At 38.5% G+C, this 24,572-nt stretch overlaps 1 protein-coding gene across 1 annotated transcript in view; it reads left to right on the forward strand.

The window, feature by feature from the left end:
* The first annotated feature begins 1,842 nt into the window (after window positions 1-1,842).
* ZNF624 (zinc finger protein 624) overlaps window positions 1,843-24,572 on the forward strand; it is a 28,096-nt gene continuing 5,366 nt past the window's right edge. Inside the window, 3 exon segments of the mRNA XM_032321703.1 lie at window positions 1,843-1,875; window positions 19,453-19,579; window positions 20,288-20,383. Coding sequence (XP_032177594.1) covers window positions 1,843-1,875; window positions 19,453-19,579; window positions 20,288-20,383 — 256 coding nt within the window.

The raw sequence follows: 24,572 nt of genomic DNA on the forward strand, positions 1-24,572 counted from the left end.
TTCCTTCCTTTGTGTTCCTTGGAAGAGTTTGAGAAGAATTGGTACTAATTCATCTTAAATGTTTGGTGGAATTCAGTGAAACTACCTAGTCCTGGACTTTGTTTTTATTGGTTTTTTTTTTGTTTTTTTTAAAGATTTTATTTATTTATTTGACAGCAGAGAGGCAGGCAGAGAGAGGGGGAAGCAGGCTCCCCGCTGAGCAGAGAGCCCAATGTGGGGCTCGATCCCAGGACCCTGGGATCATGACTTGAGCCGAAAGCAGAGGCTTTAACCCACTGAGCCACCCAGGCGCCCCTGGACTTTGTTTTTTGAGAGACTCTTATTGATTCAATCTCCTTATTAGTATTCAGTCTGTCAGATTTTCTCTTTCTTCATGATTCAGTCTTGGTAGATTGTGTGTTTTTGGAATTTACTCATTTCTTCTAAGTTGTCCATTTGTTGGCATGATCTTTATTAGATCCATATTGTCTTAAAGTTTGATGTGTGCACATGAATCAGCTAGGGATCTTACTAAAAAGCTGATTCTTGATTCAATCGGTTCTAGATTTGGACCTCAAATTTTGCATTTTCACAAGCTCTCCAGTAATACTTATTCTGCTGTTCTTTGGACTATGCTTTTGACTACAAAGGTCTTGGATATGAATTCTTAATGGAGGCAGATGGACTCTGTAAAGCAGGGACAGATTCAGCATAATCCTGCCTAGATTCATTTGGGCCCCACAAGCCCTACTGCATGGTGAGAGCATCAAACTTCCTAGGAAACTGTCATTAAAAAGAATTTCACAAAATCTGGGAAGTTTAATTCTTATTGCACCACTGCCGTTTTCTATGTCTTGCAGGATCATCCTGAAACTTTGCCCTTTAATTAAGAGAACGTTTACAAACATTTTTATAAGAGTTTGCAGACTCTCGTTTTGCAACCAAACTCAGCATTAGCTGGGTCATATTCTTTTTTTTTTTCTTTCCCCTTGCTTCCTTCTTATTTGGGTTTGCCTGATACAGAATGACTAGGTAAAGATCGGTTTGAATATGAGATTGAGAGAAGCATATTAGGGCTTCTTTTAAGTTTGGAAGTTGTAGCTGAAATCTCTGAAGATTAGCAAATTGATCATCACATGAAAGATAGGAAGAAGAGATTCTTAGAATGTTTCATTTTTATTTATTTTTTTAAAGATTTTATTTATTTGACAGACAGAGATCACAAGCAGGCAGAGAGAGAGAAGCAGGCTCCCTGCTGAGCAGAGAGCCTGATGTGGGGCTCGACCCAGGACCCCGAGATCATGACCTGAGCTGAAGGCAGAGGCTTAACCCACTGAACCACCCAAACACCCCGAATGTTTCATTTTTAGATGAATAGGTGATTGTGGCAAAGAAAGATTATATTGTTTTCTTCAACATCATGTAGCAAGTTGATTTAATGGAAAAGTTGTGAGCATTGGAATTAGACTGATTTGGGGTCATGCATTGCCTTGGATAAATAGTATTATTTCTCTAAGCTTCATTTTCCTGATCAGTGGAATGGGAATATAATTCCCATTGGATTGACGTGAAGTTCAAATTAAAAGAACCTTGTACAATGTCTGGCCTGCTAGCCATGACTACGTTTAATGGCATTAAAATGACAAGATCTCCAGGATCAAGGATCATTTTTTCTCACTGATTTTGGAGGGTTAATCTTGTGTTCTTTAGGAAAGTCATTGCTTTCTTGTAATGTCAGGATTCCAGCTGGGTAAGTCTACGATTTCCAAAGCAGGATGGGTTTTCATGGCTTATTTCTCTTTCTCAGGTATGCCTCTGCAGGACTCCACTCTTGCCAGAGAGGGGAACACAGAGGAAGAGACTATGGCTGCCGTGGTTTCTTCAGTTGGACCTCTGGTAAGTTGGGGTTTCTTCGGGTCCTGACCTGCCTCGTGGGTTGAGAGCATGTCGGTTTTTGTTGAAGTCTGTGACTTCTCTACCTTACCCACATCCCTTCTGGTAACTGAATCAAATTGTATCACCCATGGAAGTTGGGTTCATCATAGTAAAGCTTGGACTCTATAGTAAAGCTTGGACTCTATTATAAGATTCATTATACGTATTGAACCAATTATCAAGGCACAGGAGCTTTTAAAAAATACTTTTGCTAGTTTTGATAGAGAGCCTAGGAAATTTACTTTTAATGTTCAGTTTGTATAGTTCCCAGGAAATTTCAGTTATTTATGGGATAGAAGAATGCAATATTTTAAATTGGAAATTTTGCTTAGGAAATTTTGGAGAAATATGTACACACACAGACACACCCACACACCCTCTTAATTAAGAGGGACCATTCCCCTTGTGCCCACCACTCTCAGTGATCTCCTCTTTTCTACCCATTAAGAAGTGATCGAGCTTAATAGATGACATGGAGAGAAAAAAAATGTTCAAGACACAGTGCTTGGCTGTAGGGAACTATAGTCTCATTGAGTAAGGCATACAAAAGAAATAGTTCCATAATTTATTTAGGTGGATGATAGTTGCTTAGCCATATGATAAAGAGATGATTGCTATAAAAGAAAAGAAATGGGGACCCCTGGATGGCACAGTCATCCAAAGGCCGGTGCCTTTGGCTCGGGTTGTGATCCCAGGGTCCTGGGATTGAGTCCTGCATCAGGCTCCTTGCTCAGTGAGGAGTTTGCTTCTCTCTCCCTCTCTGCCTGCTTGTGCTCCGTCTCTCTCTCTCCCTCTCTCTGACAGATAAATAAATAAATAAAATCTTGAAAGAAAAAAAAAAAAGAAAGAAAAGAAGTGGGACATGAGTATGGGCAAATTGGTCTATGGAAAAGCTCATGAGGGCAGTGAGACTTAAGGTGGTACCAAGACAATGATTCAATGATTTAAATTGTCTTGAAGTGTTTGTGAAGGTACTTTAGGTAAGAAGGGAGTTCAAGGGCAAGGCTCTGTGGCAGAGAACAGTGCAGTGAGCTAGTGATTCCAGTGGGAAAGTTATGAAAAAGAAGCCTGGGAATTACATGTTAAAGCTGAATCTTTTAATGTTTCCCTGAAGACATTTAAGTGTACATATGTATGTGTGTGTGAATGTGTTTGAGATAGGTGTTAATATGAAAAAAGCTGTATTTTAGCATGACTTTCTGAAACAGGAGATCCCGTAGAAAGATGATACCAACAAATATAATTTGTTCTAGTAATAATCCACAGTAACCTGCAGTCGTGATCTTTTATTCTTTGTAGTTGGGATGTACAGTGAAAATAGTCCTTAAAACATACCCTTGAAAGATAAATGAGGGGCGCCTGGGTGCTTCAGATGGTTGAAAATCTGGTATTTTTTTTTAAGATTTTATTTATTTATTTGACAGAGAGAGGAGAAAGCACAAGCAGGGGAAGCAGCAGTCAGAGGGAGAGGAGGAAACAGGCTTCCAGCTGAGCAGGGAGCCTGATGCAGGGTGGGATGCCAGGACCATGGGATCATGACCTGAGCTGAAGGCATACACTTAACCAACTGAGCCACTCAGGTGCCTTGAGTGTTTGACTCTTGATCTCAGCTCAGATCTTGATCTTCGGGTCTTGGATTCAGGTCCTGCACATGGAGACTTCTTTTGAAAAAGAGAAATAAAAGATAGAGAAATAAAAGATAAATAAAAAGATAAAGAGAAATAAAAGATAAATAAAAAGCAAAATATTGCATTTGATCAGTAGATCCAAAGCATTTGTCTAGTATTGACATGGTCAAACCCATCCCTAATTACAAGATATTGAGGCTCACATTTTTTAGATAAGAACTTGGGAGGGGAGAAAGATAACATTTTTTTCTCAATGGACTTTAGATAGTTATATTACCCATAGTTTTTAAAATGACACACATAAAACCTAAAATTGTTAAGTGCTAATGGAAAGATACAATAAAAGATCATTTCATCTGTAAAAATCAGGCCCTCGTGGGGATAGAGTTTATAAGGTTTGGAAGAAAACAATATACTGAGAAGTCCCTGAAATATTTCCTGAATGAGATGGTCCCTTGGACCCCCCACAACACTGTAATGATTTTCAGCTGTGAAAAATATGTAGTGTTGGCAGGTATTGAGTACTTTTCTTGAGTGAGAGAGATTGTTTCTGAGAAATACATTTCAACCCTACATGTAAAGGGAAAATTGTGTAGCATCTGAAGGCCTCTTTTTATAAATTTATTTTTGTTGTGGTAGGTTCTTTGTTGGAAGCCTGCTTTAGAAACTATGCAGTTATATCTGTCTCAGTCTTTTTTTTTTAAGCTTTTATTTATTTATTTGACAGACAAGGGTCACAAGTAGGCAGAGAGGCAGGCAGAGAGAGGGGGCGAGGCAGGCTCCCCATGTAGCAGAGAGCCCAATGTGGGGCTCCATCCCAGGACCCCAAGATCATGACCTGAGCCAACGGCAGAAGCCTAACCCACTGAGCATCCAGGCACCCCTATATCTGTCTTAGTCTTATGTTTGTCCTTGTCTTAAACAAGGTGACAGGAAATTATAGTTGGATGTTACTCCAGGACATTAATTTCAGCCCTAAATAAAACAACAAAAGAGGTTATCCTGTATATGCCATATCCACCGTGGACGGATGTTGCTTGTTGAGGCTCTGCTATAGGTCATAGGCAGCCTGTCACTGAAAGATCTTATCCTGTATCCCCTCAGAATCCTGAAGATTCCCAGGCAGATAATGATTCTCACCTTCAGCCAGAAGAGCCAGAGCTGGTAAAGGTAATAACATGTATGTAAGGGGATGGAGAAGGGTCTCTTTTACTGCCCCTGGTTCTTAATGTTCCTAGTTCCTTGCAAGTTTACAGTGAACACCATCTTGCTTGATAGATGTGGTAACCCCAGGGCTGGTCCCATCCATTTGGCAGATTTCATTTCTGTCAGTGGTGGCAGCCCTAATGTGGCAGATGGTCACATTGTCATTGCTAAATTGATGAAGTATCCTTTATGACATTCTGTGATTCTCAGTTTGCATTGTGAGAGTCAATGTCATTAAAGATACCAAGAATGGGCACCTGAGTGGATCGGTCAGTTAAGCGTCTGCCTTTGCCCTGGTCACGATCCCAGGGTGTTGGGATCGAGCCTGGAATCTGGCTCCCTGCTCAGCCGGGAGTCTGTTTCTCCTTCTCCCTCTGCCCTCTCCCCTGCTCTCTCTCACATTCTCTCTCAAATAAATAAATAAAAATTAAAAAGAAATACCAAGGATGCATCAATGTGAGTGGAAACATTCTTAAGATGTGTTTAAATTAGTTTAGATTTTTTTTTATTTCATTATCATTTAAGCTTATTTTCTTATTTGTGAGTACAGAATCCACCTGACTTTTCCAAAAAATAATGAAGTCAGAAATTTATGAAATATGTAAGAAAAATTACCTAAAACTTAGAAATAAGAAATAAGGCATAAAATAAATGTGTACCCTTTCATTGTCATATTAGACATGTGTTATTCTGGCTATGAGTAGACACCTGTTTTTCTATCTACTTTGAACCAGCTTTGTCAAGTCGCTGATGTCTCATTAATGACTTACATAAATCTTGGGCTTCTGTTTTTTGGTTTTTTTTTTTTTTGAAATATTTTTATTTATTTATGACAGATAGCAAGAGAGGGAACACAAGCACAGGGGAGCTGGAGAGGGAGAAGCAGGCTCCCTGCCAAGCAGGAAGCCCACATGGGGCTCCATCCCAGGACGCTGGGATCATTACCTGAGCCAAAGGCCGACACTTAACTGACTGAGCCACCCATGTGCCCCGTTTCTTGGGCTTCTGTTGATGATACTTCTAGAATTGTGGGGTTTAAATTGTTTTTTTAATTTTTTGTTGGAAGTCTAGTTGATGTACAAAGTTTATTAGTTTCAGGTGTCTAGCCTAGTAATCGAACAACTCTATACATTACACAGTGCTCACCACAGTAGCTGTAGTTACCATCTGTTACCGTATATTGTTGTGACAGTATTATTACCTGTACTCTCTATACTGTACTTTTCTTCTCTGTGACATATTTATTTCTAACTGGAAGTTTGTACCTCATAATCCCTTCACCTCTTTCACTTTTTACCCTCCCCTCCTAGGAACCACTGGTTTGTTCTCTATATTTTGGAGTTTGTTTCTGACTTTTGTTTTTCATTTTGTTTTGTTTTTTTAGATTTCACATGTAAGTGTAGTCATATGGTGTTTGTCCTCGATTCATTTCACTTAGCATAATACCCTCCAGGTCCATCGGTGTTACATAAATGACAAAATCTTTTTCCTTTTTATGGCTGAATAGTATACATATCTCACATCTTTATCCACTCATCCTTTTTTTTTTTTTTAAGATTTTATTTATTTATTTGTTAGAGAGACAGAGAGAGTACCGGCAGGCAGAGTGGCAGGCAGAGGCAGAACAGGCTCCCGACGGAGCAAGGAGCCCAATGTGGGACTCGATTCTAGGACGCTGGGATCATGACCTGAGCCAAAGGCAGCTGCTTAACTGGCTGAGCCACCCAGACGTCCCTATTTGTTCATCTTATGGTAGACACTTGGATTGCTTCTGTATCTTAGCTATTGGAAATAATGCTACCATAATCATAAGGGTGCACATGTCTTTTTGAATTAGTGTTTTCATTTTCTTCGGGTAAGTAGCAGTAGAATTACTGGATCATATAGGGTCATCCTGTTTTTAATTTTTTTGAGGAACCTCCATACTGTTTTCCATAGCTGCTGCACCTGCTTGCATCCCCACCAGCAGTGCCCAAGTGGCCCCTTTTCTCCACACCCTTGCCAATCCTTGCTATTTCTTGTCTTTTTTATTTTAGCCATTCTGACAGCTGTATTTTCTCATTGTGGTTTTGATTTGCATTTCTTTGGTAATTAATGATGTTAAGCATCCTTTCGTGTGTCTGTTGGCCATCTATATGTATGTCCTCTTTGGAAAAATACCTGTAGCAGGTCCCCTGCCCAATTTTAATTGGGTTACTTGGGGTTTTGCTGAGTTGTATGCATTTTTTATAGTTTGGATATTAACTCCTTATCAGATACATCATTTGCAAATACCTTCTCCCATTTTTGTGTTGGTGGTTTCTTCCGCTGTACAAAAGCTTTTAAGTTTGATATGGTCCCAGTTGTTTGCTTTTGCTTTTGTTTCCCTTGCCTGAGGAAACAGATGCAGAAAACTGTTGCTAAGGCCAGTGTCCAAGAGTTTACTGTCCTTGTTTTCTTTTAGATGTTTTATGGTTTCAGGTCTTACATTTAGGTCTTTAATTCGTTGTTACCTTATTTTTGTGGGGGGTATAAGAAGGTTGTCCAGCTTCATTCTTTTCCATGTAGCTGTCAAGCTTCCCCACACCCGTTTGTTGAAGAGACTGTCTTTTCCCCATTTATATTCTTACTTCCTCTCTTACAGATAATTATGGTTTTAAAAAAAAGAGTATGTTGAAGTTCAGCTCCTTTTTTCCCCCCCAGAATTATGTTTTTAAGTTTTTACAAAATTACACTTTAGAATTTGGTTTTATTCCAAGAATATTTTATGTGAAACTGGGCTTTTCTTTTTTGCTTTTATGACAACATACATTCTGAGACTCTTACACATAATTTTTATATAGTCTTTTTGAAATTTAATACTGGGCCAATCCTTAAATTTGTCCTTGAACATATGACAGTTTAGACTTAAGAATTTTTAAGGTGAAAACATTAATAGTTTTAGGCTTTGAACCATGAACTGTCGGAAAATACCATTATTTTTGACATGGTGAAAAATTAATGGGGTTTATTTTTGTTCTGACAGGGAGTCCTTGGGAGAAGGTTAATTCTATCTGGCTCTTTCTTAAATTCTGCATCCTGTTTATAAGTACTGAGCTTAGTTTTGTTTAATTTTTTTAAGTAGGCTTCATAGCTACCATGGAGCCCAGTGTGGGGCTCGAAATCAAAACCCTGAGATGAAGATCTGAGCTGAGATCAAGAGTCAAAGATTTAACTGACTGAGCCACCAAGGTGCCCCTAGTTTTAATTTTAATTTGAGTAGAACCAGTATTTCAATGATACTTTTTAATGTTTCTATATCTACAAAAAAGGCAGATAGACTTTTCTTAGGGATTGTGTTGAAAGTGTTGATCAATTTGGGAAGTATTCCTGTGTTAATACTACGTTTTCTAGTGGGAAGAAAATGGAATGTCCTCTCATTTGTTTAAGTGTCCCTCAGTCTCTTTCAATGGCATTTTGACATTTTTGATATATGAGTCTTACACATCTTTTGTTAAATTCATTCCTAAGTGTTTAATTCTTTTTGCTCTTTTAAATGGATTTTTTTCTTAATTTCTTGTTTGGAATGTTCAATGGTAATGTATAGAAACAGTTGACTTGGGGCGCCTGGGTGGCTCAGTGGGTTAAAGCCTCTGCTTTCGGCTCAGGTCGTGATCCCAGGGTCCTGGGATCGAGCCCCACATCGGGCTCTCTGCTCAGCAGGGAGCCTGCTTCCCCCTCTCTCTCTGCCTGCCTCTCCGCCTACTTGTGATGTCTCTCTGTCAAATAAATAAATAAAATCTTTAAAAAAAAAAAAAAAGAAACAGTTGACTTATGTATATTGATCTTGTGTCCTGAACCTTGCTAAACTAGTTTTTTTCATAGAAAAAGGGTTTTTGTTTGTTTGTATGTGCATGTGCACGAGTGTGGACTCCTTAAGGTTTTCTGTATGCAAGATAATATCATCTGTAAGTAGAGATTATGTCATTTCCAAATGGAAATTTACTTTTTCCTTTCAAGTCTGGATACCTTCTATTTCTTTTTCTTCTCTAGTTTTTCTTGCTGAACTAATTCTGCCTGGTTCTTCCTTAAATTTTACATGTCTTATTTTAGTAACACTGACCTCATAGAATGAGTTGAGAATTATTTCCTTCAATTTTTTGGAAGAGTTAGTGAAAGATTGGTATTAATTCTTCTTGAAATGTTTGTTGGAATTCAGGGAAGCCACTTGAACTTGGGCTTTTATTGTGGGATGTTTAATTATTATAGACCTATTCGTATTTTCTATGTCATCTTGAGTCAGTTTTGGTAGTTTGTGTCTTTCTAGGAATATGTGCATATTATCTAGGTTTTCTAATTTGCTGGCATACGGTTGTTCCTAGTATTCTCTTATAATCCTTTTTATTTGTGTAAGGTCAGTGGTAAAGTCGCCTTTTTCATTCCTGATTTTAGCAATTTGAGTCTTCTCTCTTTGTCTAGCTATAGGTTTGTAATCTTTTCAAAGAACCAACTTCTGCATTTGTTGCTTTGCTCTCTCTTTTTTTTTTAATTCTCTATCTTGTTTATCTCCATTTTAATATTCATTATATTCTTCTACTTTAAAAAAAAATTTAGTTCCTTTTCTAGTTCCTTTTCTAGTTCCTTAAGGTATAAATTTATTTTGTATTAACTTTTAATTTTAATTCCAGTATAGTTATATATAGTGTTGTATTAGTTTCAGGTGTACAATATAGTAATTCAACAATTCTGTACATTACTCAGTGTTTATTGTGATAAGTGTACTCTTAATCCCCATCACTGATTTCCTGCATCTCCCCACCCAGCTCACTCCTGGTAACCATCAGTTTGTTCTCTGTAGTTAAGAATCTGTTTCTTGGTTTGTCTCTCTCTGTTTTCCTTTAGTCATTTGTTTTGTTTCATAAATTCCACATATGAGTGAAATCATATGATATTTGTCCTTCTCTGACTGACTTAATTTCGCTTAGGTTTATACTCTCTTGATCCTTCTGTGTTGTTGCAAGTGGCAAGGTTTCATTTTTGATGGATGAATAATATTCCATTATGTATACACACGTATATCACATCTTCTTTATCTATTCATCTATCAATGGACAACATGGGTTGCTTCCATAATTTGCCTGTCGTAAATAATGCTCCAGTAATCATAGGGTGCATATATCTTTCTGAATTAGCGTTTTTATATTTTTAGATAAATAACCAGAAATACAATTCCTGAATCGTAGGGTAGTTCTATTTTTAACTTTTTTTTTTAAGATTTTTACTTTTATTTATTTGACAGAGAGAGAGAAATCATAGGTAGGCAGAGAGGCAGGCAGAGAGGTCGAAGAAGCAGGCTCCCTGCTGAGCAAAGAACCCCATGCGGGACTCGATCCCAGGACCCTGAGATCATGACCTGGGCCAAAGGCAGAGGCGTAACCCACTGAGCCACCCAGGCGCTCCCGATTTTTAACTTTTTGAGGAAGCTCCATACTGTTTTTCACAGTGGCTGCACCAGGATGCATTCCTACCAACACTGCATGAGTGTTCCTTTTCTTCCACCTTTACCAACAGTTCTTTTTGGATTTTTTTTAATATTTTATTTATTTATTTGACAGATCACAAGTAGGCAGAGAGGCAGGCAGAGAGAGGAAGGGAAGCAGGCTCCGGGCCAAGCAGAGAGCCCGATGCGGGGCTCGATTCCAGGACCCTGGGACCATGACCTGAGTGAAGGCAGAGGCCTTAACCCACTGACCCATCCAAGCGCCCCTCTTTGTGGATTTTTGATTTTAGCCATTCTATCAGGCGTGAGGTGGTATCTCATTGTAGTTTTGATTTGCATTTCCCTAATGATGAGTGATGTTGATCATCTTTTCATGTGTCTGTTGACCAGATGTCTTATTTAGAGAAATGTCTTCTTGTCCATTTTTTAATTGGATTATTTGTGTTTTTGTTGAGTTGTATCAGTTCTTTATATATTTTGAATACTAGTGCTTTATCAGGTATGTCATTTGCAAATATCTTCTCCCATTCAATACGTTGTTTTTGGATTGTTAGTTCTTTCCTTATCTGTGCAGAAGCATTTTGTTTTGATGTCCCAGTAGTTTATTTTTGCTTTTCTTTCCCTTGCCTCAGGAGACATATCTTTTAAAAATTTTGCTATGGCTGATGTCAGAGAAATGACCACCTGTGTGGTCTTCTAGGATTTTTATGGTTTCAAGTCTCACATTTAGGCCTTTAATACATTTTGAGTTTATTTTTTCTGTACGCTGTGAGAAAGTCATCTAGTTTCATTCATTTGCAGGTAGCTGTCCAGTTTTACCAACCCCCTTTGCTGAGGACATTGTCTTTTTTCCATTATATATTCTTTCTTCTTTTGTCGAAGATTAGTTGGCTACATAATTATGGTTTTATATCTAGGTTTTCTATTCTGTTCCATTGATCTGTGTGACTGTTTGTGCCAGTCCTATACTGTTTTGCTTACTACAGCTTTGTAACATAACTTGAAGTCTGGAATTGTGATACCTTGTTTCACTTTTCTTTTTCAAGATTTCTTTGGCTATTTGGGGTCTTTTTTGGTTCCATACAAATTTTAGAATTGTTTGTTCTTGTTCTGTTAAAAATGCTGTTGGTATTTTGATAGGGGTTGCATTTAATCTGTGCATTGCTTTGGGTAGTATAGACATTTTAACAGTGTTTGTTCTTAACAATCCATGAACATGGAATATCTTTCCATTTCTTTCTGTTGTCTTCAGTTTCTTTCATCAGCATTTTATAGTTCTCAGAGTACAGGTCTGCATAGTACCTAGTTCCATAAGGTATGAGTTTAGAGTGTTGATGGGTTATTTTTCTTTTTTTAATGTAGGCATTCACAGCTATACAATTCCAACTACACACTTCTTTCACTGTCTCCCACAAGTTTTTTATTTGACAGAGAGAGAAAGTTCACAAGTAGGCACAGAGGCAGGCAGAGAGAGAGGAGGAAGCAGGCTTCCTGCTGAGCGGAGAGCCCTACGCGGGGTTCGATCCCAGGACCCTGAGACCATGACCTAAGCCGAAGGCAGAGGCCCAACCCACTGAGCCACCCAGGCACCCCTCCAAGAACATTTTTTATTTATTTTGTCTGACACTAAGTTGCTACTCTAGCACTCTTTTGTGTACTGTTTACAAAGTATGTTTTTTCTGTCCTTTTACATTCAACCTATTTGGGTTTTTTAATTTAAATTGTGTCCTCTGGGGCTCTTGGATGGCTCAGTGAAGTGTCTGCCTTCAGTGCAGGTAATGAGCCCTGCCTTGGGCTACCTGCTCAGTGGAGAGTCTGCTTTTCCCTCTGCTCCTACTCCTGCTTATGTTCTTTCTTTCAATAAATAAATAAAATCTTAAAAAGAAATAAAGTGTGTCTTTTGTAGACACCATATATTTGTATCATTTTAAGAAAACTCCCTTCTGCCCATCTCTGCCTTTTGATTGGAGTGTTCAGTTTATTACTTTTAATTTAATGACTGATAAGGTCAAATTTATGTCCTTCTTTTTGCTATTTGTCTTCTTTATGTCTTACAGCTTTGTTTTGTTTCTTTCTCCTTTACTGCTTTGTTTTGTGTTATGTATTTTCTAGTATCCCATTTGATTCCCTTATTTCTTTTTTAATACCTTTTTGAATTTTTATCTAGTTCTTTCCCTGTGGATTATAATTAATGTCTTGACATAAAATAATGTATTTCAGATTAATGCCAATTTAACCTTAATAGTATGTAAATCTTTGCTCTAATTTAGATAGCTCCATTCTCTCAGTCTCCGGTGTATTCTTATTGTCATACAAATTATACCTTTTAGGGACACCTGTCTGTCTCAGTTGGTGTAGAGCATGTGACTCTTGATCTCGGGGGTTATGAGTTTGAGCCCCATGTTGGGTATAGAGATTACTTAAATACAAAATCTTTTTTTAAAAAAAAATCAGGGTGTCTGAGTGCTATGGTCAATTAAGCATCCTACTTTTGGTTTTGGCTCAGGTAGCAATCTCAGGGTCGGGTGATTGAGCCCTGTGTCAAGCTCCATACTCAGCACGAAGTCCACATGAGTTACTCTCCCTCTCCCTCTGCCCCTCCCCACCAAGTGTAGTCTCTCTCTGAAATAAACAAATAAATCTTTTAAAAAATCAAAAACAGATTATACCTTCTATACATTATGAGCCCATCAGCACAATGTTTTGATTTTTGTTTTATGCAGTTGTCTTTTAAAATTAGATTAAAGGGATGCCTGGGTGGTTCAGTTGGTTAAACAACTTCCTCCAACTCAGGTCATTATCCTGGAGTCCCAAGATTGAGTCCCTAATTGGGCTCCCCGCTCAGTGGGGAGTCTTCTTCTCCCTCTGACTGGGGCCCCTCTCATGCTCTCTCATTGTCTCTCAAGTAAATAAACAAAATCTTTAAAAAATAAAATAAAATAAAATTAGATTTAAAAGGGGGTACCTGGGTGGCTCAGTTGGTTAAGCACCCAACGCTTGATTTTGACATGAAATCATGTGCTCAGTGGGGAGTCTGCTCGAAATACAATTTCTCCCTCCGCCCTTCCCACCCCACACCCGTGCTGTCTCCCAAATAAATAAATCTTTTTTTAAAGATTTTATTTATTTATTTGAGAGAGAGATCACAAGTAGGCAGAGAGGCAGGCAGAGAAAGAGGGGGAAGCAGGCTCCCTGCCGAGCATGTGGGGCCTGATCCCAGGACCCCAAGATCATGACCCGAGCTGAAGGCAGAGGCTTTAACCCACTGAGCCACCCAGGTGCCCCACAAATAAATAAATCTTTAAAGGATAAAAAATAACAGAAAATAAAGGAAAGCATTACAAATGAAAATATGTTTATATTGTTATCTGTAGAGTTATGTTTACTGGTGTTTATTATTTCTTTATGTGGACTTATATTACTGTCTAGTGTCCTTTCATTTTACTTGAAATGAATTTAATGCAGGCCAGATGTGTTAGCAGTGAATTTTCTCATTTTGTATTTATCTTTTTTGAAGGATAATTTTCCTGCCTGTACAATTCTTTTTTTTTTTTTTTAAGATTTTATTTATTCATTTGACAGACAGAGATCACAAGTAGGGAGAGAGGAAGGGAAGCAGGCTCCCCACTGAGCAGAGAGCCCGATGCAGGGCTTGATCCCAGGACCCTGAGATCACAACCCGAGCCGAAGGCAGAGGCTTTAACCCACTGAGCCACCCAGGCGCCCCTCCTGCCTGTACAATTCTTTGTTGACTTTTTCTCTTCCAGCACTCTGAATGTTGTAACACAGTCTTCTACTTTCACTGATTTCTGGTTAGAAATCAACTGACATCTTTACTGAAAATCCCTTACACAAAAGGAGTCCCTCTGTTTTGCTTCTTTCAAGATTCTCTGCCTTGGGGTGCCTGGGTGGCTCAGTGGGTTAAAGTCTCTGCCTTTGGCTTGGGTCGTGGTCCCGGGGTCCTGGGATTGAGCCCCACATCAGGCTCTCTCCTCCGTGGAGAGCCTGCTTCCCCCTCTCTCCCTGCCTACCTCCCTTTCTACTTGTGATCTCTGTCTGTCAAATAAATAAATAAAATCTTCAAAAAAAAAAAAAAAGATTCTCTGTCTTTTCATAGTTTGACTATGACATATGTAGGCATGTGTCTCTGATTTTATCCTACGTAGTGTTCATTGAACTTCTTGTATGTGCAGATTAATGTTCACCAAATTAGGGGAGGGTTTTGTGTTTTTTTTTAACAATGAGAGAGAGCATGAGAGGGGGACAGAGGGAGAGGGAGAAGCAGGCTCCCCACTGAGCAGGAAGCCCAATGCAGGGCTCTATCCCAGGACCTTGAGATCACAATCTGAGCAGAAGGCAGATGTTCAACCCACTGAGCCATGTAGGTGCCCCAACCATTATTTATTTGAATATTTTTTCTGCCTCTTTTCCCCCTCTCCTTCATGGACTCCCATCATGCATATATTGGTATTCTCATTGTTCCACAAGTCTCTGAAGTTCTATTTACTTTTTTCATTCTTTTTGCTCTGTTCCTCAGTCTAAATAATGTCATTTTATCTTTTTTCAACTTACCAATTCTCTCGCGCGCTCGCTCTCTCTCTCTTTTTTGCCTGCTTATTTTAGTCTGTTTGGGCTTCTATAGACAAAAGACTGGGTGGCTTATAGAGAATGGAAACTTATTCATCACAGTTCTGAAGGCTGGATGTCTGATATCAGTGTGCCAGCATGTTCAGATGAAGGCTCTCTTCTGGGTCACAGACTTCTCACTGTACTCTGACGTGGCAGAAGGAGCTAGGGATCTGTCTGGAGCTACTTTACTAAGGCATTACTTCCATTCATGAGGGTTCCACCTTCATGACTTAAGTATCTCCCAAAGGCCAGACTTCCTAATGTCATCACACTGGGCATTATGATTTTGACACATGAAAGTGGGGAAGGAGAAGGAGACACAAACATTCACACTCTACTGCTGCTCAATTTGCTCTTTCCTTTCAGGAAACCTCTCTAGTGAATTTTTTATTTCAGTTATTATATTTTTCAACTACATAATTTCTATTTTGTGAGATACCATTTTCATAATTTCCTTTAATTCCTTAGATGAGTTTTTTAGATCTTTGGATATACTTTTAATATTCATTTAATGTCTTCATTTAGTAAGTACAACTTCTTGGCTTACTTAAGGACATTTTCCATTGATTTTTCTTTAACCTTGGCCCATGCTTTCTTATTTCTTTGTGTATCTTATAACTCTTCTTCAAAACACATATTTTAAGTAAAATGATGCAGCAACTCTAGAAATCAGAATCTGTGGTCCCCAGGGTTTGTTGTTGCTGCTGCTGCTGTTCGGTTTTGTTTCGTGACTTTTTTGGACTAATTCGGTAAAGACTGTATTCTTTGTCATGTGAAGTCTTTTTGAAATATCTGCTTGGTCAACATAGTAATTAATGACTGGACACAGATTTCCTTAACCTTTTTAAACCAGCAAGTCTTCTAACATTTGTCAAAAGATTTTTGTATGTGCTGGGCATACCTTCTCTTCCTAGTCTTAAGTAGGAGTTTACAACTCTTGCTTTCACAGAACCTCAGGGTAAGCCAAAGGTGAGAGCTGAGGGCCTTCTTAAATGGGGGCTTAGCTCTTGGTGGGAAAAGAAAATAAAACCCAGTAAGTTCATTACACTTGAGTGATATGTGAAATGTTTAACATAAAGTTTATATACTGTCATTCTCTCCCATATTAGCTATAGTTTATTATTAGCAGAATGAAAAGTTTGTTTCATGGACTTTCAGGTACAAATAAATAAAGGGGTTAAACAGTTGACAAGTATACAGATCTATATGGCAGGAAAACACCCCAGAGGAAATCTGTTTCTTCTGATATAGAGCAATCATAGACAAATAAAATCTAACTTAAGGCTTTTGGCTAATCAGCTAATCAGGATCTTTAGTTTATTAGATCATAGAGTTAGGGATTATGAGTTTGAATTCTGGGGTCAAACTGCCTGAATTTGAATCTACACTTTACCTTCATGAGAACTTGGACAAGACATGGAACCTTTTCATGCTTCACTTTTCTTATTAGCACCTTCCTTATTGGGAGGATGTAGTCATTATATAACAAGGACTTAGATCAGTACCTGACAAATACTATGCACTGTATGTATACAAAAGAAGAGAGAGTGGTTTCATGAATCCCTTTGTACCTAATGCCTGTGTTCAACAAAGATCAGCCACTGGATAATCATATTTCATTTGTAATCTTACCCTCTCTCATTTATTATTTTCAAGCATATACATTATATAACTTCATCGATAAATATCTTGTCATATATCTATAACATGTTTTTTAATGTTAAGTATATTACCATGGTTTCAGCTAAAAATCAGCAAAAAGCCTTAATATTATCAAATGTTGACTTGGTATTTGTTTCCCTGGTTGATTCATATGTTATGATCAGTTAATATTGTCTCCTAGGTCACTTTTAGGCTAGAATTTCCTGCTTCCCTCTTTTTTTCTCCTTATAATAATTTGTTGAAGAAACCCACGTTATTTGTACTTTCTTTGTACTTTTATTTGTACTTACTTGTACTGTTGCCCAGCAGAGTAGCCACTAGCCACATATGGCTGTTGAGCACCTGAAATGTAACTAGTCCAAATTGGGATGCCCTGTAAATTTAAAATGCGTGTCCTGGGGCACCTGGGTGGCTCAGTGGCACCTGGGAGCCTCTGCCTTCAGCTCAGGTCATGATCTCACGGTCCTGGGATCGAGCTCCACATCGGGCTCTCTGCACAGTGGGGAGCCTGCATTCCCCCTCTCGCTCTGCTGGCCTCTCTGCCTACTTGTGATCTCTCTCTGTCGAATAAGAAATAAAACTTAAAAAAAAATAAAAATAAAAAAGATAAAATGCGAGTCATGTTTCAAAATCTTAGTACAAAAGATAGTGTTCATTAATAATTTTTACATTGATTGTGTGTTGAGATTATAATATTGCATATATATTAGACTGAATAATATTAAAAATTTCATTTGTTTCCTTTTATTTTAATGGGTCTGCTAGAAACCTTAAGTTACATATGTGACTTGCAATACATTTCTATTGGACAATACACTTCTATTGATTTAGAATTTCATAAAACATGGATTTTATTCATTGTTAAATAAGGGTTATTTAAGACGTTTCTCTGTCCTCTGTATTTCCAGCATATTATTAGTTGGATCTGGAGGCTTAATCAGATTCTGATTTGATTCTTTTTTTTTTTTTAAAGATTTTATTTATTTTTTTGACAGACAGAGATCACAAGTAGGCAGAGAGGCAGGCAGAGAGAGAGAGAGAGAGAGAGGGAAGCATGCTTCCTGCGGAGCAGAGAGCCCGATGCGGGGCTCGATCCCAGGACCCTGAGATCATGACCCGAGCCGAAGGCAGCAGCCCAAACCACTGAGCCACCCAGGCGCCCCTCTGATTTAATTCTTTTCAAAATGTTTTTGGCATATATCTGGTATATACCCCCAGAAGGCACATAATGCCTAGTTGTGGCCTGTTTGGCATATTAGCAGTCACTGATGACCCTTTAATTCATTAGAGGTTGCAAAATGATGATATTCTAATTTTTGTTGTTCCTTTTCATGTATTAGCTGGAATCCTTCCATAAAGAGAAATCTCTCCTCACCAACTGTGTGATCACAATTGATTACTATGCAAGCTATAAATATTTTCCATAGGAAACGGACAAAAGGTTAATTCTTTCTATTTATTTATCAGTTTCCAGGCATCCTCCAAAAATATTGAGTATTTTTATAGTAGTGTATGGAATCATGAATTTAAATGTGTGTTTTTGAAACCCATTGTATTTATTTTCCTCACGGATGTTCAAATTATCCCATTATTATTAAGTAGTGGGAGCCTCTTCCAAGTTTCTCCTGCATATTAGATATGATCTTAGTAGTCTGCCTTGCCTTTGGTATCATAGAATGTTCCAGGCCTTTTTCCTTTTAGTGGTAAGTAATATTTAGAGGCCACATTCTAGCTTGCATCATGTTACCTTATTAGTTATTGTCTGTATTTTTAGGCCTTTTCCATGGATGAAACTAGGAAATATATTTTATTTTCTTCCTTAAAACTAAAATAATTCATGAGTTTATACTGATACTTCCAATTCAAATTTGGATCTATGAAGTTATTGCATCAACTCACCAGTATCACATTATATCTTCTTTCTGTCATGCCAAATTTATTGGTTCTCAGTGGCATCAGTATACTAATTTGCTTTAGCACACACTATGCACACAGCAGTTACAAAATAGCATTTTCTTCACTACCACCAACAGTATGATTATTTATTGCAAAACAGTTTTTGCTTTTTGCCGTTCTTTTTCTTCTTGGGGTATATTTCACAAAGGATATACAGAAAATTGTTGTTTTAAAGTCACTTAAAATATTTCATCTTTGATGAATGTCTGTGCTTCAACTGGTTTCATTTTCCTTTTAATTTTTAGGGAAGACTTTACAATTTTAATTTTTTTCATAATACATTGACATGGTCTACAAAGCAGGAAATACTCAAGAGAGTCTAGCTTCTAATTCCAGTCCTCTGCACTCTCTCTGTTCCCTTCTTCTTCTAACAGGTAACCACTAAAAAAATTTTATGGCTTCTTCTTGCATTTTTTTACACAAGCACATGTATAATTCATATCCTGACCGAAAAAGTTCTCCAGAGTGCCCATGATTTCTTATTTTTTCTTGCTCAAAGACAGAGCTTATGATATTCTGCATCTACAATCTGAATGATAAACTGTATGTTTTATTAAGTCATATTCTGTAGATTTGGTACTGAGAAAGAGCAGATAGTATAATAAGCCAGAGTTTTGAGGGAGAAAGGATGATTTGGGTAGAAACTACTAGCTGTTATCAGATGTTAGGACCTTTCTAGGGAAGGAGGAAACCATGCTGTTTTACTCCAGATAATATAGTAAGACCCATATTTCAAAATTAAAGAAAGCCAGATTTTAAGTAATCTGAAAAGAAAATCCTGCTTCCAGTAAAAATCAGGAAATTGAATGGGCTTCGTCTTGTGGTTTTAAGTTCTTATCGCTGGAGAGATTCCCTCAGCCTCTGAGGGTTGAAGGGGTTGACTTCAGTGGTCGTTTGGTGATTCTGATTTCTGGAGTATTCCTCCAGTTTTATATGTATCATTCTGCCCAACAGGCCTCACTGTGTAGCGCCTGGGTGATCACAGTGCATTTATTTTAGGATCCCGTGACATTTAAAGATGTGGCTATAGACTTCACGTTAGAAGAGTGGAGGTTGATGGACCCTTCACAGAGGAACCTACACAAGGATGTGATGCTAGAGAATTATAGGAATCTTGTCTCCCTGGGTAAGAATAACTTCCGGTTCCCATACCTACCCACTTGATCAGGTGTGCTGAAGATACAGAGCCTCTAAAGTACTTAACTGACCTGGGGTTAGAGTGTAGGCATTAAAATCTCAAATGAGGGTGATGTTTTGGGGATCATGCTATCCCTTGCTCTCAATTAAGTGGCCCACCCATTGTAGAGTAAGAAATACATATTTCATTGGCATCTTGGAGATTGTTGACAGCTCCCCAGATTTAGGACTGAACTTTTCTCTGATCATTTTTATGAATGGGAGGTATCAGTACCTCCAGAAAGAAAGGAACAGATGTGTTCGTTTTCTTTCTAAACGCAGATTATTCCAGTGATCTGTAATCCCAGAAAACCTAGGATCATAGTGTTGGGCTCCTTTGTAATCATCTGTAACACCACCGTACAATAGAATGTTCTGTGTCTGTGCTGTCCAGTATGACAGGCACTAGATATTTGGGGCTGCTGAGAACCTGAAATCTGGCTAGTCCAATGGAATAACTGAATTTTAAATTTTATATAGTTTTCACTAACTTAAATTTAAATAGCCACCTGTGGCTGTTGGCAACTGTATTGGGCAGTGCATCTCTAGAACCTTCCATAATAACCACTCTGCACTGAAGATTAAGAGCTGAGAGTGAATTTGGCAGTAGTTCTTACTCCTAGACACAGTCAAGTCCTATTCATTTTTCTCTGAACAGGGCTCGCAGTTTCCAAACCAGACATGATATCTCATTTGGAGGCTGGAAAAGGACCGTGGGTGGTAGTGAGAGAAATTGCAAGAACCCCCTACCCAGGTGAGTGCATAAGAACCAGGAGGACTGGATTTCTTTCAAGTTCATGGGTTATGGATGGAGCAGAACCTCTGAAATATTTTGGGCAGTATCCTTGCTCAAAACGATCTCAGAAGAAGGGAGCCTCTCCGTCCCTTGCTCGCTCTCTCCTTTTCCCTGTCCTGTTGGTCTCCTCTCTGCTTTTGATTCCCGTGCTACTTTACTTTCTTGAGGACATGATCTTCGTGATTAGTCCTTCATTCAGACATGCAGGAAGCACCGCTTTCAGTTCTGTCTCTTAAGTTAACTTTAACTTTACACTTTTCTCATCTGTTTAACCATTTTCTGACAGCTCTTCCTTCATTACTTTTCCTGAAAACGCTTTCCTAAGGGTCCCCACTCTTTCCGTTTAAGCCAGACCTACTTACTCATTATTTAACTTTCTTCCCCTGTAAGCCTGCTGCAATTCTGGGGGCACGCTCCTCTTCTCCTCCAGATTCTTTGCTAATTGAAAATACAAACAAGGAACCAGTGGAAAGTCAAAATACAGTATTTATGTATTTAATGAATATTTATTGGATATCTGTATTCTGCGTAGTGGGTTAGGTACTAGTTCTAGAGCAATGAGTAAGATGGACCGGGTCCCTGCCATCATGATGATTAAATTTTGAGAAATTAACAAGTATAGAAATAAAAAGAAGCTAAATAATGGCTGTAAGTCTTCATTTATGAGATAAATTGGGGGATATAAAAGAGTGACTGGGATGGGGATGAGGGTGCCTCCTCCAAATGGTCAAGGAAGGCTTCTGAGGGGCGACATCTGCCTTGAAGCTTCAGAAGCAACCAGCCAAGGGAAGGGGAAAAGAGAAGCATTCCAGGCAAAGGACTGGACACAGAAAAGAATTAGGGGTGCCTGGGTGGCTCAGTCGTTGGGCCTCTGCCTTCGGCTCAGGTCATGATCCGAGGGTCCTGGGATCGAGCCCCATGTCAGGCTCCCTGCTCAGCAAAAAGTCTGCTTCTCCCTCTCCCACTCCCTCTGCTTGTGTTCCCCCTCTTGCTGTGTCTCTCTCTGTCAAATAAATAAAATCTTTTTTAAAAAGTAAAGGAATGAGTTCAGGCCAGGAACCTAGTACAGTGTTGGGGGGCGGGGGGAAGTAGTGATGGCAGCATTCTCTAAATTGTTCCAGTCTTAAGATAATGTCTTTAGGAATTTGTAATTCATAATGGACTGTGATTTAGCTGTAAATTATTTGTAAATGACATTAACTTCTTCATGTTAAGAAGGTTTCCTTTTATTCCTCATTTGCTAAGACTTTTAATAACTATATACGTATTTTCTCTGTTAATCTTTTAATATGTTGTGGAGGTTTAAGGGGATAGGAGAAGAATAAATTAAACAAGATGGGATTGGGAGGGAGACAAACCATAAGTGACTCTTAATATCACAGAACAAACTGAGGGTTCCTGGGAGAAGGGGGGTTGGGAAAAGGGGGGTGGGGTTATGGACATTGGGGAGGGTTTGTGCTATGGTGAGCGCTGTGCAGTGTGTAAACTTGGCGATTCACAGACCTGTACCCCTGGGGATAAATATATATTATATGTTTATAAAAAATAAAAAATAAACAAATTAAAAAAAAAAAAGTAAAGGAATGAAATGTGTTCTCAAAATGAAAAGGAGGCTGCTATGAATGAAGCCTAAGTAAGCAGGAGACTGCGTAGACAACCACCTGCCTACTTTAAGCTTTGTAGCTTAAAACCATTTGGATTTTAATCAAAGCAAGTGTGAAGGCATTGAAGGACTTTAATCAAGGATTTTTAGGAAGTAACTGTGTATGTGGAAATCGAGCTTGAGGACATTAAACCAGGTAATGAGGTTGTTACGATAGTCTAGGCAGAGATTGTATCTTGGGTTAAGCTGATAGTGGAGATGGAATCCACAAATTGGATTCTAGCTCACTTGAGAATTTTATCATGATGCCATCAGTAACTCAGTAGGTGTTATACATATTCTTTTCATGTATCAATATTATAGATTTTTAAATCAAGTATAATTAACATAGTTTTATATGAGTTTCAGGTATACAATGTAATGATTCGGTAATTCTTTTCATCACTCGATGCTCATCAAGATAAATGTGCTCTTAATCCCCTTCACCTATTTCACCCCTCCCCCACCTGCCTCCCCACTGGTGGCCACCAGTTTGTTCTCTGTATTGGAGAGTCTGGGATTTTCTTTAATCTCTTTTGTTCATTGTTCATTGTTTTGTTTCCTGTATTAAACTCTGACTGAGGGGCGCCTGGGTGGCTCAGTGGATTAAGCCGCTGCCTTCGGCTCAGGTCATGGTCTCAGTGTCCTGGGATCGAGCCCCGCATCGGGCTCTTTGCTCGGCGGGAGCCTGCTTCTCTCTCTCTCTCTCTCTCTCTCTCTCTCTGCCTGACTCTCCGCCTACTTGTGATCTCTCTCTCTGCCAAATAAATAAATAAAATCTTAAAAAAAAAAAAAAAAATAAACTCTGACTGACTTATTTCACTTAGCATAATACCCTCTAGGTCCATCTATGTTGTTGCAAATGGCAAGATTTCAGTCTTTATCGTGGCCAAGTAATATTCCATTGTATGTACACACCACATCTCCTTTATCCATTCCTCTGTCAGTGGACACTTGGGTGGCTTCCTTAGCTTGACTATTATAAAAAAATGCTGCAGTAAACACAGGGGTACACATATCTTTTCAAAGTAGTGTTTTTGTTTTATTTGGGTACGTACCCAGTAATGGAATGAGTGGATCATATGATAATTGTTTTAAAGTTTTTGAGGAACCTACCTACTGTTTCCCACAGAGGCTGCACTGGTGGGAATCCACCAGTGGTGAATGAGGGTTCCTAGTTGTTTTTTTGATTTGTTTTGTTTTGTTTTTTTGAGGGTTCCTTTTTCTTCACATCCTCACCAAATTTCTTATTTGTTGTGTTTTTTAATTTCAGCCTTTCTGGCATGTGTGAGGTGATATCTCATTGTGGTTTTAATTTGCATTTTCCTGATGTGTAGTGTTGTTGAGCATCTTACCATGTTTCCATCAGCCATTCTGTATTTCTTCAGAAAAACGTGTTTTCCTGCCTTCTCCCCATTTTCAATTGAATCATTTGTTTTTTGGGTGTTGAGTTAAGTTCTTTATTTTGGATTTTAAGCCCTTATCAAATATATCATTTACAGTTATCATCTCTCATTCAGTAGGTTGTCTTCTTGTTTTGTGGGTGATTTCCTTCACTATGCATAAAGTTTTTTAGCTTTGTGTGATCTCAGTAATTTAATTTTTCCTCTGATTTCGTTGCCTAAGGAGATATATCTAGAAAAATGTTCTGTGCCCAGTGTCAAAGAAATCACTGCCTATGTTCTCTTCTAGGAATTTTATGGTTTGAGCTCCCACACTTAGGTGTTTAATCCATTTTGAGTTTATTTTTCTGCATGGTGTAAGAAAGGGGACTAGTATCACTCTTTTGCATGTAGCTGTCCAGTTTTCCCAGCACTGTTTGTTGAAGACACGGTCTTTTCCCTGTTATATATTCTTGTGTCCTTTGTTAATTGACCATATAAATATGGGATTATTTCTGGGCTCTCTGTTCTGTCCTGTTGCATTGATCTATGTCTGTTTTTGTGCCAGTATTACACTGTTTTGATTACTGCCACATTATAATATATCATGAAATCTGAGACTGAAACCCCCAGCTTTGTTCTTTTCTCTCTCTCTTTTTTTTTTTTTTAAAGGAGCTGGTGATCATAACCTGAGCCAAAATCGAGAGGCAGATGCTTAACCAAATGAGCCACCCAGGAGCCCTTGTTCTTTTTTTTTAAGATTGCTTTGGCTATGTGGGGTCTTCTCTAGTTCCATAGAAATTTGGGATTATTTGTTCTAATTCTATGAAATATGTAGGTGGTATTTTAATAGGAATTACTTTGAATATGTATATTCCTTTGGGTAGTATGGACATTTTAACAGTACTGGTTCTTCCATTCCATAAGCATGGAATACCTTTCCATTTGTTTGTGTCATCTTCAGTCATTTTCATTAACATTAAGTGTTGGAAATACTACATATTTTAAAGCATCTGCCTTTGGCTCAGGTCATGATCCCAGATTCTGGGATCCAGTCCTACATCGGGCTCCTTGCTCACCGGGAAGCCTGCTTCTCCCTCTGATGCTTCTCCCTCTGCTTGTG

This window comes from Mustela erminea, chromosome 18, assembly GCF_009829155.1.
Source record: "Mustela erminea isolate mMusErm1 chromosome 18, mMusErm1.Pri, whole genome shotgun sequence".
NCBI classification, from domain to species: domain Eukaryota; kingdom Metazoa; phylum Chordata; class Mammalia; order Carnivora; family Mustelidae; genus Mustela; species Mustela erminea.